Raw genomic sequence first — 14,512 nt, forward strand, 5'->3', positions numbered from 1 at the left:
CAGGGCCAAAAGGCAGAGGTGCCACAGGGTGTGTTCCAGAGCCAAAAGGGCACTCCTTCGAGCCGGAGTTGAACCAGCGACCTAAGGATGGCCGTGCAAGGAGCCTACAGTCCTCCGCTCTACCAGCTGAGCTATCGAAGGAATCATGGGGCATGCCCAGGACCTCCCCCATCACACGCTCACCCAAAACTGCCCAAGATGCAGTGCAGTATGATGCCTCCATTCCAACAGCCTGACTCAAACAACCTTGGCTCAATTCTCACAACACTTGCTCAGCCCTTTAGCCCGTCGCATCGTCCAAATCCACAAACAGAATAGGTACACAACCTCCTGGGATGTCATCAACACACGGATTCTCCTCAACTCCAAAATCGCCATCCTTATGTACTTTTCCTGCTGCTCTTGATTCACTGTCACTGGACTGCCTTTTGCCCTCCCATCAAGTTCCAGGCAAGTGGACAGATATTCCTTGAGTCCATAAGCTGCTCCTACGAGAGGAGAAAAAACATACTTAAACCCTCTGAACCTCTGTATCTCCTAGTGGATGATGCCCACTGTCCTGAAACCATTTGCAAAGAGAAGTGCCTCCATTCCCTGGTGGCATTTTTGGAGGCCCTGCGGTGAGCATGCTCCCATTTCATGCATATCTTTCCTCCATGGGGTAGCTCAAACCTGGACACAGTGCTGAAAATGACAGTTGATGCCTGTCAAGCAAAGTAGAAAATCAATTCCCTCTATGAAACTTCCCTGAGAACTTTTAATGCAGCCATTGATGTCATCCTCCTCTGTATAGCCTGGGCATATCACCCTGTCCCCAGAAAGCTCCCAACAAAAGGCCTTGTGACCAGGCAAAGGAAGAAAAAGCTCTGGAGAATGCGGGCATCGATCCCGCTGCCTCTCACATGCTAAGCGAGCGCTCTACCACTTGAGCTAATTCCCCAGCCCATGGCCTTGCCCTGAGGTTCTCTCCCCTCCCAGGCACACAGCCCTGACCCAGCCTCTCCAGCAGCCAAAGCATGGGTCTCCCATCCACCTGGCTACCACCATCCCAGCCACCAAATCCCTTTGCTGCTGGTGGTGACCACTGACAACCACTGAGGGCGCACAGGGGCCACCGTCCCGTGCCCAGGGTTCACCAGAACTGCCTTGCTTGGTTCCTCTTCCTCAGCAAGGGCAAGAGCTGAAGGCTATGCAGGACTTGAAGGGCAGGCAGGGCCAAAAGGCAGAGGTGCCACAGGGTGTGTTCCAGAGCCAAAAGGGCACTCCTTCGAGCCGGAGTTGAACCAGCGACCTAAGGATGGCCGTGCAAGGAGCCTACAGTCCTCCGCTCTACCAGCTGAGCTATCGAAGGAATCATGGGGCATGCCCAGGACCTCGCCCATCACACGCTCACCCAAAACTGCCCAGGATGCAGTGCAGTATGATGCCTCCATTCCAAAAGCCTGACTCAAACAACATTGGCTCAGTTCTCACAACACTTGCTCAGCCCTTTAGCCCGTCGCATTGTCCAAATCCACAAACAGAATAGGTACACAACCTCCTGGGATGTCATCAACACACGGATTCTCCTCAACTCCAAAATTGCCATCCTTAAGTTCTTTTCCGGCTGCCCTTGATTCACTGTCACTGGACTGCCTTTTGCCCTCCCATCAAGTTCCAAGCAAATGGACAGATATTCCTTGAGTCCGTAACCTGCTCCTACGAGAGGAGAAAAAACACACGTAAACCCTCTGAACCTCTCTGTCCCTGAGCAGAAAATGCCCCCTTTTCTGAGACCATCCATAAGGAGAAATCTCTCAATTTCATGGTGGTTATTTAGGTGTCTCTGCTGTATGGCTGCTCCGATTCATTCGTGTCTGTCCTCCGTGGGGGAGTGCACACCTGGATACAGTGCTGGAGATGACATTTGTTGGCGGGCAATTTAAAAGGTGAAGACAAATTCCTATGTTAAGCTGCTGTTACTACTTTTAATGCAGTCGTGAATGCCATCCTGCTCTACAAAACCTGGGCATTTCATCATCATTTCCCCAGTACTTACAGAGGAAAGAGAACCCCTGGAAAAGGGCTTGTTGTAAAGGCAAGAGGAATGAAAAGCTCTGGAGAATGCGGGCATCAATCCCGCTGCCTCTCACATGCTAAGCGAGCGCTCTACCACTTGAGCTAATTCCCCAGCCCATGGCCGTGCCCCGAGGTCCTATCCCCTCCCAAGCACACAGCCCTGACCCAGCCTCTCCAGCAACCAGAGCCTGTGTCTCCCATACACCTGACTACCACCATCCCAGCCACCAAATCCCTTTGCTGCTGGTGGTGACCACTGACAACCCCTGATGGTGCACAAGGGCCACCGTCCCCTGCCCAGGGCTCACCAGAACTGCCTTGCTTGGTTCCTCTTCCTCAGCAAGGGCAAGAGCTGAAGGCTGTGCGGGCCTTGAAGGGCAGGCAGGGCCAAAAGGCAGAGGTGCCACAGGGTGTGTTCCAGAGCCAAAAGGGCACTCCTTCGAGCCGGAGTTGAACCAGCGACCTAAGGATGGCCGTGCAAGGAGCCTACAGTCCTCCGCTCTACCAGCTGAGCTATCGAAGGAATCATGGGGCATGCCCAGGACCTCGCCCATCACACGCTCACCCAAAACTGCCCAAGATGCAGTGCAGTATGATGCCTCCATTCCAACAGCCTGACTCAAACAACCTTGGCTCAACTCTCACAACACTTGCTCAGCCCTTTAGCCCGTCGCATTGTCCAAATCCACAAACAGAATAGGTACACAACCTCCTGGGATGTCATCAACACACGGATTCTCCTCAACTCCAAAATCGCCATCCTTAAGTTCTTTTCCGGCTGCCCTTGATTCACTGTCACTGGACTGCCTTTTGCCCTCCCATCAAGTTCCAGGCAAATGGACAGATATTCCTTGAGTCTGTAACCTGCTCCTACGAGAGGAGAAAAAACACACGTAAACCCTCTGAACCTCTCTGTCCCTGAGCAGAAAATGCCCCCTTTTCTGAGACCATCCATAAGGAGAAATCTCTCAATTTCATGGTGGTTATTTAGGTGTCTCTGCTGTATGGCTGCTTCGATTCATTCGTGTCTGTCCTCCGCGGGGAAATGCACACCTGGATACAGTGCTGGAGATGACATTTGTTGGCGGGCAATTTAAAAGGTGAAGACAAATTCCTATGTTAAGCTGCTGTTACTACTTTTAATGCAATCGTGAATGCCATCCTGCTCTACAAAACCTAAGCATTTCATCATCATTTCCCCAGTATTTACAGAGGAAAGTGAACCCCTGGAAAAGGGCTTGTTGTCCAGGCAATAGGAATGAAAAGCTCTGGAGAATGCGGGCATCGATCCCGCTGCCTCTCACATGCTAAGCGAGCGCTCTACCACTTGAGCTAATTCCCCAGCCCATGGCCTTGCCCTGAGGTCCTCTCCCCTCCGAAGCACACAACCCTGACCCAGCCTCTCCAGCAACCTGGGTCTCCCATCCACCTGGCTACCACCATCCCAGCCACCAAACCACTTTGCTGCTGGTGGTGAATACTGAAAACCCCTGATGGTGCACAGGGGCCACCGTCCCGTGCCCAGGGTTCACCAGAACTGCCTTGCTTGGTTCCTCTTCCTCAGCAAGGGCAAGAGCTGAAGGCTGTGCGGTCCTTGAAGGGCAGGCAGGGCCAAAAGGCAGAGGTGCCACAGGGTGTGTTCCAGAGCCAAAAGGGCACTCCTTCGAGCCGGAGTTGAACCAGCGACCTAAGGATGGCCGTGCAAGGAGCCTACAGTCCTCCGCTCTACCAGCTGAGCTATCGAAGGAATCATGGGGCATGCCCAGGACCTCGCCCATCACACGCTCACCCAAAACTGCCCAAGATGCAGTGCAGTATGATGCCTCCATTCCAACAGCCTGACTCAAACAACCTTGGCTCAATTCTCACAACACTTGCTCAGCCCTTTAGCCCGTCGCATTGTCCAAATCCACAAACAGAATAGGTACACAACCTCCTGGGATGTCATCAACACACGGATTCTCCTCAACTCCAAAATCGCCATCCTTAAGTTCTTTTCCGGCTGCCCTTGATTCACTGTCACTGGATTGCCTTTTGCCCTCCCATCCAGTTCCAGGCAACTGGACAGATATTCCTTGAGTCCGTAACCTGCTCCTACGAGAGGAGAAAAAACACACCTAAACCCTCTGAACCTCTCTGTCCCTGAGCAGAAAATGCCCCCTTTTCTGAGACCATCCACAAGGAGAAATCTCTCAATTTCATGGTGGTTACTTAGGTGTCTCTGCTGTATGGCTGCTCCGATTCATTCGTGTCTGTCCTCCGTGGGGAAATGCACACCTGGATACAGTGCTGGAGATGACATTTGTTGGCGGGCAATTTAAAAGGTGAAGACAAATTCCTATGTTAAGCTGCTGTTACTACTTTTAATGCAACCATGAATGCCATCCTGCTCTACAAAACCTAAGCATTTCATCATCATTTCCCCAGTATTTACATAGGAAAGAGAACCCCTGGAAAAGGGCTTGTTGTAAAGGCAAGAGGAAGAAAAAGCTCTGGAGAATGCGGGCATCGATCCCGCTGCCTCTCACATGCTAAGCGAGCGCTCTACCACTTGAGCTAATTCCCCAGCCCATGGCCTTGCCCTGAGGTTCTCTCCCCTCCGAAGCACACAACCCTGACCCAGCCTCTCCAGCAACCTGGGTCTCCCATCCACCTGGCTACCACCATCCCAGCCACCAAATCCCTTTGCTGCTAGTGGTGGCCACTGAGACCCCCTGATGGTTCACAAGGGTCACCATCCCCTGCCCAGGGTTCACCAGAACTGCCTTGCTTGGTTCCTCTTCCTCAGCAAGGGCAAGAGCTGAAGGCTGTGCGGTCCTTGAAGGGCAGGCAGGGCCAAAAGGCAGAGGTGCCACAGGGTGTGTTCCAGAGCCAAAAGGGCACTCCTTCGAGCCGGAGTTGAACCAGCGACCTAAGGATGGCCGTGCAAGGAGCCTACAGTCCTCTGCTCTACCAGCTGAGCTATCGAAGGAATCATGGGGCATGCCCAGGACCTCGCCCATCACACGCTCACCCAAAACTGCCCAAGATGCAGTGCAGTATGATGCCTCCATTCCAACAGCCTGACTCAAACAACCTTGGCTCAATTCTCACAACACTTGCTCAGCCCTTTAGCCCGTCGCATCGTCCAAATCCACAAACAGAATAGGTACACAACCTCCTGGGATGTCATCAACACACGGATTCTCCTCAACTCCAAAATCGCCATCCTTATGTACTTTTCCTGCTGCCCTTGATTCACCGTCACTGGACTGCCTTTTGCCCTCCCATCAAGTTCCAGGCAAATGGACAGTTATTCCTTGAGTCCATAAGCTGCTCCTACGGGAGGAGAAAAAACATACTTTAAGCCCTTGGAACCTCTGTATCTCCTAGTGGATGATGCCCACTGTCCTGAAACCATTTGCAAAGAGAAGTGCCTCCATTCCCTGGTGGCATTTTTGGAGGCCCTGCGGTGAGCATGCTCCCATTTCATGCATATCTTTCCTGCACGGGGTAGCGCAAACCTGGACACAGTGCTGAAAATGACATCTGATGGTTGTCAAGCAAAGTAGAAAATCAATTCCCTCTATGAAACTTCCCTGAGAACTTTTAATGCAGCCATTGATGTCATTCTCCTCTCTATAGCCAGGGCATATCACCCTGTCCACAGAGCCCCAGAAAGCTCCCAACAAAGGGCTTTGTGACCAGGCAAAGGAAGAAAAAGCTCTGGAGAATGCGGGCATCGATCCCGCTGCCTCTCACATGCTAAGCGAGCGCTCTACCACTCGAGCTAATTCCCCAGCCCATGGCCTTGCCCTGAGGTCCTCTCCCCTCCGAAGCACACAACCCTGACCCAGCCTCTCCAGCAACCTGGGTCTCCCATCCACCTGGCTACCACCATCCCAGCCACCAAATCCCTTTGCTGCTGGTGGTGACCACTGAGACCCCCTGATGGTTCACAAGGGTCACCATCCCCTGCCCAGGGTTCACCAGAACTGCCTTGCTTGGTTCCTCTTCCTCAGCAAGGGCAAGAGCTGAAGGCTGTGCGGGCCTTGAAGGGCAGGCAGGGCCAAAAGGCAGAGGTACCACAGGGTGTGTTCCAGAGCCAAAAGGGCACTCCTTCGAGCCGGAGTTGAACCAGCGACCTAAGGATGGCCGTGCAAGGAGCCTACAGTCCTCCGCTCTACCAGCTGAGCTATCGAAGGAATCATGGGGCATGCCCAGGACCTCGCCCATCACACGCTCACCCAAAACTGCCCAAGATGCAGTGCAGTATGATGCCTCCATTCCAACAGCCTGACTCAAACAACCTTGGCTCAACTCTCACAACACTTGCTCAGCCCTTTAGCCCGTCGCATTGTCCAAATCCACAAACAGAATAGGTACACAACCTCCTGGGATGTCATCAACACACGGATTCTCCTCAACTCCAAAATCGCCATCCTTAAGTTCTTTTCCGGCTGCCCTTGACTCACTGTTACTGGACTGCCTTTTGCCCTCCCATCCAGTTCCAGGGAAATGGACAGATATTCCTTGAGTCCGTAACCTGCTCCTACGAGAGGAGAAAAAACACACGTAAACCCTCTGAACCTCTCTGTCCCTGAGCAGAAAATGCCCCCTTTTCTGAGACCATCCACAAGGAGAAATCTCTCAATTTCATGGTGGTTATTTAGGTGTCTCTGCTGTGTGGCTGCTCTGATTCATTCGTGTCTGTCCTCCGCGGGGAAATGCACACCTGGATACAGTGCTGGAGATGACATTTGTTTGCAGACAATTTAATAGGTGAAAACAAATTCCTATGTTAAGCTGCTGTTACTACTTTTAATGCAGTCGTGAATGCCATCCTGCTCTACAAAACCTAAGCATTTCATCATCATTTCCCCAGTACTTACAGAGGAAAGAGAACCCCTGGAAAAGGGCTTGTTGTCCAGGCAAGAGGAAGAAAAAGCTCTGGAGAATGCAGGCATCGATCCCGCTGCCTCTCACATGCTAAGCGAGCGCTCTACCACTTGAGCTAATTCCCCAGCCCATGGCCTTGCCCTGAGGTCCTCTCCCCTCCCAGGCACACAGCCCTGACCCAGCCTTTCCAGCAACCAGAGCCTGGTTCTCCCATCCACCTGGCTACCACCATCCCAGCCACCAAATCCCTTTGCTGCTGGTGGTGACCACTGAGACCCCCTGATGGTGCACAAGGGCCACCGTCCCCTGCCCAGGGTTCACCAGAAGTGCCTTGCTTGGTTCCTCTTCCTCAGCAAGGGCAAGAGCTGAAGGCTGTGCGGTCCTTGAAGGGCAGGCAGGGCCAAAAGGCAGAGGTGCCACAGGGTGTGTTCCAGAGCCAAAAGGGCACTCCTTCGAGCCGGAGTTGAACCAGCGACCTAAGGATGGCCGTGCAAGGAGCCTACAGTCCTCCGCTCTACCAGCTGAGCTATCGAAGGAATCATGGGGCATTTCCTGGACCTCACCCATCACACACTCATCCAATGCTGCTCAAGCTGTAGCGCAGCACAATGCCTCCATTCCAACAGCCTGATTCATACAGCCTAAGCTCCAAAGTTGCAATGCTTGCTTATCCATGTAGCCCATCAAGTCATTGAAAACAAAACATATTAAGGCTCTATAGGCTCCCAGGATTTCATCTGCACAGAATCACAGAATTGTTAGGGTTGGAAGGCACCTCTGGAGACCATCTAGTCCAACTCTCCTGCCAAGCAGGGCTACCTATAGTAAGTTACACTGGAATGCATCCAGGTGGGCTTTGAATGTCTCCACAGAGGGAGACTCAACAAGCTTCCTGGGGAGCCTGTTCCAGTGCTCTGCCACCCTCAACAGAAAGAAATTCTTCCTCATGTTGAGGTGAAACTTCCTGTGTTAAAGTTGATGGCCATTGCTCCTCATCCTGTCACTGGGCACTTCTGGAAAGAGTCTGGCACCATCCTCCTGGCACCCACCTTTGAGATATTTATATGCATTAATGAGATAGCCTCTCAGTCTTCTCTTTTACAGTTGGACTCTCCTCAAGGCCAAAAAGACCACCCCCATATCCTACTGCTCTATCCCTTGCTTCAGTTTCGCTGGGCTTTTGCCTACAGTTTCAGTACCACATGGAAGGACAGGCTTTCTATACCCCGTAACCTCCTACAAGCCCTGGAAGGTGATGAGGAAGCCCTGTGAACCCCTCTTTCTCCAGGTTTAATATGCCCAGTGTCCTGAGACAATCTGCAAGGAGAAATCCCTCCATTCCATGATGCCCCTGCACTGAGGGTGCTTCATTTCATTCATGTCTTTGCTCCACAGAGAGCCCAAAGTTAGATCCAGTGCTGGAGATCACATTTGAAGACATACAAGCAAAGAGGGAGAAAAACAATTCCACTCTGAAGCTACCTGTAATGCATTTAATGCAGCCATGCATGTCATCCTACTCTGTAATGCATGGGCACATCTGCATCTCATCACAGCCCCCAAAGGGCAGAGAACCCCTGGAAAAGGGCCCATTGTCCAGGCAAGAGGAATGAAAAGCTCTGGAGAATGCGGGCATCGATCCCGCTGCCTCTCACATGCTAAGCGAGCGCTCTACCACTTGAGCTAATTCCCCAGCCCATAGCCTTACCCTGAGGTTCTCTCCCCTTCCAAGCACACAGCCCTGACCCAGCCTTTCCAGCAACCAAAGCCTGGGTCTCCCATCCACCTGGCTACCACCATCTCAGCCACCAATCCGTTTGCTGCTGGTGGTGACCACTGACAACCCCTGATGGTGCACAAGGGCCACTGTCCCCTGCCCAGGGTTCACCAGAACTGCCTTGCTTGGTTCCTCTTCCTCAGCAAGGGCAAGAGCTGAAGGCTGTGCGGTCCTTGAAGGGCAGGCAGGGCCAAAAGGCAGAGGTGCCACAGGGTGTGTTCCAGAGCCAAAAGGGCACTCCTTCGAGCCGGAGTTGAACCAGCGACCTAAGGATGGCCGTGCAAGGAGCCTACAGTCCTCCGCTCTACCAGCTGAGCTATCGAAGGAACCAAGGGGCATGCCCAGGACGTCCCCCATCACACGCTCACCCAAAACTGCCCAAGATGCAGTGCAGTATGATGCCTCCATTCCAACAGCCTGACTCAAACAACCTTGGCTCAGTTCTCACAACACTTGCTCAGCCCTTTAGCCCGTCGCATCGTCCAAATCCACAAACAGAATAGGTACACAACCTCCTGGGATGTCATCAACACACGGATTCTCCTCAACTCCAAAATCGCCATCCTTAAGTTCTTTTCCGGCTGCCCTTGATTCACTGTCACTGGACTGCCTTTTGCCCTCCCATCAAGTTCCAGGCAAATGGACAGATATTCCTTGAGTCCATAAGCTGCTCCTATGGGAGGAGAAAAAACATACTTTAAGCCCTTGGAACCTCTGTATCTCCTAGTGGATGATGCCCACTGTCCTGAAACCATTTGCAAAGAGAAGTGCCTCCATTCCCTGGTGGCATTTTTGGAGGCCCTGCGGTGAGCATGCTCCCATTTCATGCATATCTTTCCTGCACGGGGTAGCTCAAACCTGGACACAGTGCTGAAAATGACATCTGATGGTTGTCAAGCAAAGTAGAAAATCAATTCCCGCTATGAAGCTTCCCTTAGAAATTTTTATGCAGCCATTGATGTCATCCTCCTCCGTATAGCCTGGGCACATCACCCTGTCCACAGAACCCCAGAAAGCTCCCAGCCAAGGGCCTTGTGACCAGGCAAAGGAAGAAAAAGCTCTGGAGAATGCGGGCATCGATCCCACTGCCTCTCACATGCTAAGCGAGCGCTCTACCACTTGAGCTAATTCCCCAGCCCATTGCCTTGCCCCGAGGTCCTCTCCCCTCCCAGGCACACAGCCCTGACCCAGCCTCTCCAGCAACCTGGGTCTCCCATCCACCTGGCTGCCACCATCCCAGCCACCAAACCACCTTGCTGCTGGTGGTGACCACTGAGACCCCCTGATGGTTCACAAGGGTCACCATCCCCTGCCCAGGGTTCACCAGAACTGCCTTGCTTGGTTCCTCTTCCTCAGCAAGGGCAAGAGCTGAAGGCTGTGCGGTCCTTGAAGGGCAGGCAGGGCCAAAAGGCAGAGGTGCCACAGGGTGTGTTCCAGAGCCAAAAGGGCACTCCTTCGAGCCGGAGTTGAACCAGCGACCTAAGGATGGCCGTGCAAGGAGCCTACAGTCCTCCACTCTACCAGCTGAGCTATCGAAGGATTTCCATGGCTGTGTTTGACATCCGTTCAGATTCTGTACCACAACCATATCTTTCCCTGTGCAAGATACTTTCCTGATTCCACGTGTTGGTCCCTTCTCATATCACCCCTACAGCACAGTCTGTCCTGATCTTACCTCTTAACTTAAGCCTCCTACTGACAGAGGTCATTTTTGTGAGTGTATTTCTCTGACTTCATTTCCAGAAGTGCCTTATACATCTTGTGGCATGGCTGTTACCCTTCTTGTTTTCATTTTTTTCTCTGAAACATGTCATTTTGCTTGCTGCTCTGGAGGTCTGAAGTGTTTAGTGGTCCTGAGGTGGTGAGTGAGACCATTTATCACAAAAAAAAATTGAATGGACCTAAATCCTTGTGTTTTGTATGGGAAGTAGCCAAAAAACTCCTGTGTTCACTCTCCATTTTTTGGCTTTTTCCTTTTTCCCTCTTTGTACTGAACAATGATTATCACACAACTAGGAATATAACTTTCCTAAGGACCCATAGGGAAGCGTCTATATAGCTCATACTTCATGCTAGGTCACATAGTTCTTGTCCTTACTCTTACTGTTTCTTGGGTTGGACCTAGCGAGTCCTTTTTCTCACTCCTATGAATTCTTCTGCCAGCAGATAGATCACCTTCCCGTTACTAAATCATTTCTAATTACTATATATCATCTTGGTCTGCAGGAAGTTGTTTTGTTAATGTGCTTTTTTTAGTGAGGACAGTTTTCCCAAAATCAAAATAAGAACATACCTTTTATTAACTGTACTATGTTGAAAGCAATTCTATTAGTATTCTAAAATAACACTAAGTAAGGTGAGTGTGCAGCTGCTGTTTTTCACCTTTTGGAAACTTCATTTTGTTCAAATTCTTATTTTCATGAGATTTGAGGGTATACGGAGAGGGCAGAAGATGTCTCTTTGTATGTAGGAAAAGGAAGAATGGCTGGAGACTGGTTGTCCTATGCCTGCTACCACACATAGGTTTTGAAAGTAAATACCTCTCCCATTTTTTGCTTTTTAATTCTAATTGCAGGTTTGCTTTCTGCTAAGAAAAGGGATAGATTGCATAAGCTACTTAAATACTTGGATGGCATGTGATGTCATTAGTCATGCAAGACTTAGCTTGTTTTTCCAGTTCTCCATCTTTTATTATGTTTAAGGTCCCACATGTTAAATATGACTGAAAATGTATGCTTAAGGTACCACATGCACAGTATAGTAAATATGACCAAAACTGAAGCTCTTCACTTTATTGGAGACATGTTTAAGGAGTTCTGTATGATCTATGAGAAAATGACTGGAGTTCAGCATACAGAACTGAAGACATTGTTGGCAGAGGTGCTTCCCAGGCTCATATCAGTCTTGATATTGGCAGAATATGTCTGAAGCAGGAACTGTCATCAGGAGCAAAGCAGTTATATTTCACTGGGGGAATATCTTCTACTGGGACTCAGTGGAAAGTCAAGCAGGACTCCACCCTGAGGATAAATTCGTTAGGGGAAGAGTGGGAACACTGCCTTTGCACCACAAATAGTATTTTGGGGCATAATGGTCCTGGCTAGCTCCTGAAACACTCAGAACGAGTATTTATGAAATGCAACACACCTTGACTGAGGTGAGAATCAGTTATTTAAAACACTACTAAATCACTTTTGATGCCACCAGAGGTCAGCACTAGTCATTAAATACATGTCTTGGGAAAATCTTATTGCCAGTTCTCCAAAAGGAGTGGTGACTTCTGAAAAGATACACTTCTGTCTATGCTTGTTTTACAAGTACATGTGAGCTCACACTGCCAATGCTTCAGCATGGTTGGAAGCAAACCCTTTCTTCTGTAAGCTTTTCTTCCCCAGTGCTGTTTGTGAGCTAACAGTCCCACACTGTTCCTTTCAAGCTGTATCTGTCCTTGGATGCCATAGCACTGAGTACAGTCAGGGGGGAAAAGTGGTACTGAGCCCTGTCCCAACAAAGCCTTCCCACCAGCATAAACAGCCCAAAGCTATTGATGATCAGCTTCCACTGCTTTAAGGACTGTCTCAGAAGTGCACCAGTGGGGAGCTAGGCCCAGAGAAAAGCACTTAAAACTGGGGCTAACTTACTGTGATTTCCCACTTGTGTTTCAGAAAGATAGTTCCTTTCTATTGCAGCTCATACCTGTGTTTCCAGACAGAACCACTGTCTGGGCTTCTGCAAACACAGATACTGTTCACAAAATTTTAATAGAGCTACTTTCGGCAGGCAATCAAATACAGAATTTGTTATAAAGAAGACAGTGTTGACGGCATAAGCAGTGTGATTATCCTGGTTTTAAACAACCTTTAGAAAGTCTTTATCTTTGTTGAAACCTGCTAAATGATGTAAATCAGTTGACAGTCATAATGAAACAAATGCCTGTGCTTTATTATCATGCTGCAATCTATGCTTTCAGAATTTTCACTGTCTCCTTTAACATGGTAGCTGACTAGGTATCCATACAAAAAGTTCATGCTTATTGTCATAGAACACTTTTTTACCAAAATTTTCATGTTCAGTCATTTTGTGTCACTTTTCTTTCACTGAGTGTGTCAGACCTGGAACTCTGGAACTGTTTGGAATTATTATATCTCTATTAAAATCTGTTTTGCAATGTTTTCTAAGTGTCTGTATGCCTATGCAGACATACAGATGACTTGTTTCCTTTTTGCTTTGTTTTGTTTTTCCTATTTAAGAAAACTGGCTCTGAAATACCATCCAGACAAGAACCCGGACAATCCAGAGGCTGCAGAAAAATTTAAAGAGATCAACAGTGCTCACGCAACATTGACTGATCTGTCCAAGCGAAACATATATGACAAGTATGGATCCTTAGGGCTCTATGTGGCAGAACAGTTTGGTGAGGAAAATGTTAACACCTACTTCATACTCTCAAGCTGGTGGGCAAAGGTAAGCTGTTATTTTCTGTTGGAAATCGAATGTTGCAATGTACACAATTCTATACACAAGGAGCCCCCTGAAAAATGATCTCTCTACAAGCTTAATAGATAGTACGATATGATTCTAAACCACTACTAAAAGCTTAATTAAACAATGACATTATCTGAAAAATCAACAGTGGCAGAATGTAACGTAAGTTCAGAATAGAACTAATATTGAATGTTTTCCCTTTTAACTTGGTAAATAGTTAAATAGGGTGCATGTTTTGTAACACTTTCAGACATTAATCAGATTTGAATCTAGTGCTCCAGGTTAATTTTGAGTTTCTTTTCAGTAATGACTAAATAAAAATGACTCATTGTCCAAAAACGGGAAGTCCCACTTATATGACAACCAGTTAATAAGTTATTACAGCACAAATTTAGCTGTGTTCTTTGCTATATATAGCACATAGCGTAAGCAAGCAATAATAATACATAACACTGTGATTATGGTGTCATATGTGCCCTGATGAGGGGGTGAGAGAAAGGAAGTGGAAGAAAAGGTGGAGTGGAGGAAGAGAGCAGGAAAGGAAGAAAATGATACATCAAAAACTGGCATATTGCTCAAGGAAAAGCTCATCATGGGCTGTTCTCATCATAAAAGAGTTGTTAATGTGCTTTCTTATGTCACTGGTGTCTTCCGATGTTTGCATATGTCAAAATTGAGTGTTTCTGCAAATACTCATATGTTACAGAAATGTAACAAACCAGTGGAACTGCAAATGTGCAAAATCTGTGCTGTCCCCACCTCTTTCCACCAACAGGAAAGCAAGGCTCTGCTGGAGTGCATAGGAAAATGATATGTACTGCGTGAAGCAAGCACAGCTTTGATCTGAGAACCATGGAACATGGATTCCTGTACTCAGCAAAGATCAGTGCTTTACTGCCCTGAAGCCCCCTTTCAAGCTGAGAAGTCACTTGCACACTTTGTGAGAAGCCACAATTTGTCTGCTGAATCAGGATGAGACAGCAACTACTCAGATGCAGAACAGTGAATGAAACTAATGAATGAGATACTGGTGTTTAAATTACACTTGCAAAGGCACAGTTGCACCCTCAGAAACAGGCTGGAAGCTGCTCACTTGCAGCTACTGTAGCTCACTCCTGCTGCAGGCTGGACTCCCCAGTACAGCCACTGTGTTTTCCTGCGGCATCATTCCCTCTTTTCTTTGCTGCCCACCCTCTCCTTTGGTCTCTGTGTCACAGTTCAGGTGCCAGGAAGCATTGGCTTAGAGCTGACTGCTATTAACAGTCTTGGTAAGCAAGGTTTTTCAAAGTAAGCTAAATCACAGTTTGCTGCTCT

The 14,512-nt window shown here is 49.0% G+C and overlaps 1 protein-coding gene and 13 non-coding genes across 14 annotated transcripts in view; 1 reads left to right on the forward strand and 13 right to left on the reverse strand.

The window, feature by feature from the left end:
• Positions 1-14,512, forward strand: part of DNAJC5B (DnaJ heat shock protein family (Hsp40) member C5 beta) — a 35,387-nt gene that overhangs the window by 11,937 nt on the left and 8,938 nt on the right. The window contains exon 5 of the mRNA XM_057426224.1: positions 12,964-13,177. Coding sequence (XP_057282207.1) covers positions 12,964-13,177 — 214 coding nt within the window. The remainder of the gene's footprint in view (positions 1-12,963; positions 13,178-14,512) is intronic.
• TRNAY-GUA (transfer RNA tyrosine (anticodon GUA)) lies at positions 54-141 on the reverse strand. The gene is given in 2 exon segments: positions 54-89; positions 105-141. It is a non-coding gene; the product is annotated as a tRNA-Tyr (tRNA).
• On the reverse strand, positions 868-940 carry TRNAA-AGC (transfer RNA alanine (anticodon AGC)). Its single transcript has one exon. It is a non-coding gene; the product is annotated as a tRNA-Ala (tRNA).
• TRNAY-GUA (transfer RNA tyrosine (anticodon GUA)) lies at positions 1,264-1,351 on the reverse strand. The gene is given in 2 exon segments: positions 1,264-1,299; positions 1,315-1,351. It is a non-coding gene; the product is annotated as a tRNA-Tyr (tRNA).
• Positions 2,494-2,581, reverse strand: TRNAY-GUA (transfer RNA tyrosine (anticodon GUA)). The gene is given in 2 exon segments: positions 2,494-2,529; positions 2,545-2,581. It is a non-coding gene; the product is annotated as a tRNA-Tyr (tRNA).
• On the reverse strand, positions 3,328-3,400 carry TRNAA-AGC (transfer RNA alanine (anticodon AGC)). The gene has a single exon. It is a non-coding gene; the product is annotated as a tRNA-Ala (tRNA).
• On the reverse strand, positions 3,718-3,805 carry TRNAY-GUA (transfer RNA tyrosine (anticodon GUA)). The gene is given in 2 exon segments: positions 3,718-3,753; positions 3,769-3,805. It is a non-coding gene; the product is annotated as a tRNA-Tyr (tRNA).
• TRNAA-AGC (transfer RNA alanine (anticodon AGC)) lies at positions 4,552-4,624 on the reverse strand. The gene has a single exon. It is a non-coding gene; the product is annotated as a tRNA-Ala (tRNA).
• TRNAY-GUA (transfer RNA tyrosine (anticodon GUA)) lies at positions 4,942-5,029 on the reverse strand. Its single transcript is given in 2 exon segments — positions 4,942-4,977; positions 4,993-5,029. It is a non-coding gene; the product is annotated as a tRNA-Tyr (tRNA).
• On the reverse strand, positions 6,155-6,242 carry TRNAY-GUA (transfer RNA tyrosine (anticodon GUA)). Its single transcript is given in 2 exon segments — positions 6,155-6,190; positions 6,206-6,242. It is a non-coding gene; the product is annotated as a tRNA-Tyr (tRNA).
• TRNAY-GUA (transfer RNA tyrosine (anticodon GUA)) lies at positions 7,385-7,472 on the reverse strand. The gene is given in 2 exon segments: positions 7,385-7,420; positions 7,436-7,472. It is a non-coding gene; the product is annotated as a tRNA-Tyr (tRNA).
• Positions 8,557-8,629, reverse strand: TRNAA-AGC (transfer RNA alanine (anticodon AGC)). The gene has a single exon. It is a non-coding gene; the product is annotated as a tRNA-Ala (tRNA).
• TRNAY-GUA (transfer RNA tyrosine (anticodon GUA)) lies at positions 8,952-9,039 on the reverse strand. The gene is given in 2 exon segments: positions 8,952-8,987; positions 9,003-9,039. It is a non-coding gene; the product is annotated as a tRNA-Tyr (tRNA).
• Positions 10,165-10,252, reverse strand: TRNAY-GUA (transfer RNA tyrosine (anticodon GUA)). Its single transcript is given in 2 exon segments — positions 10,165-10,200; positions 10,216-10,252. It is a non-coding gene; the product is annotated as a tRNA-Tyr (tRNA).

This window comes from Pezoporus wallicus, unplaced genomic scaffold, assembly GCF_028554395.1.
Source record: "Pezoporus wallicus isolate ANWC-B61680 ecotype Strahan unplaced genomic scaffold, APGP_CSIRO_Pwel_v1 contig_4131, whole genome shotgun sequence".
NCBI lineage: Eukaryota > Metazoa > Chordata > Aves > Psittaciformes > Psittacidae > Pezoporus > Pezoporus wallicus.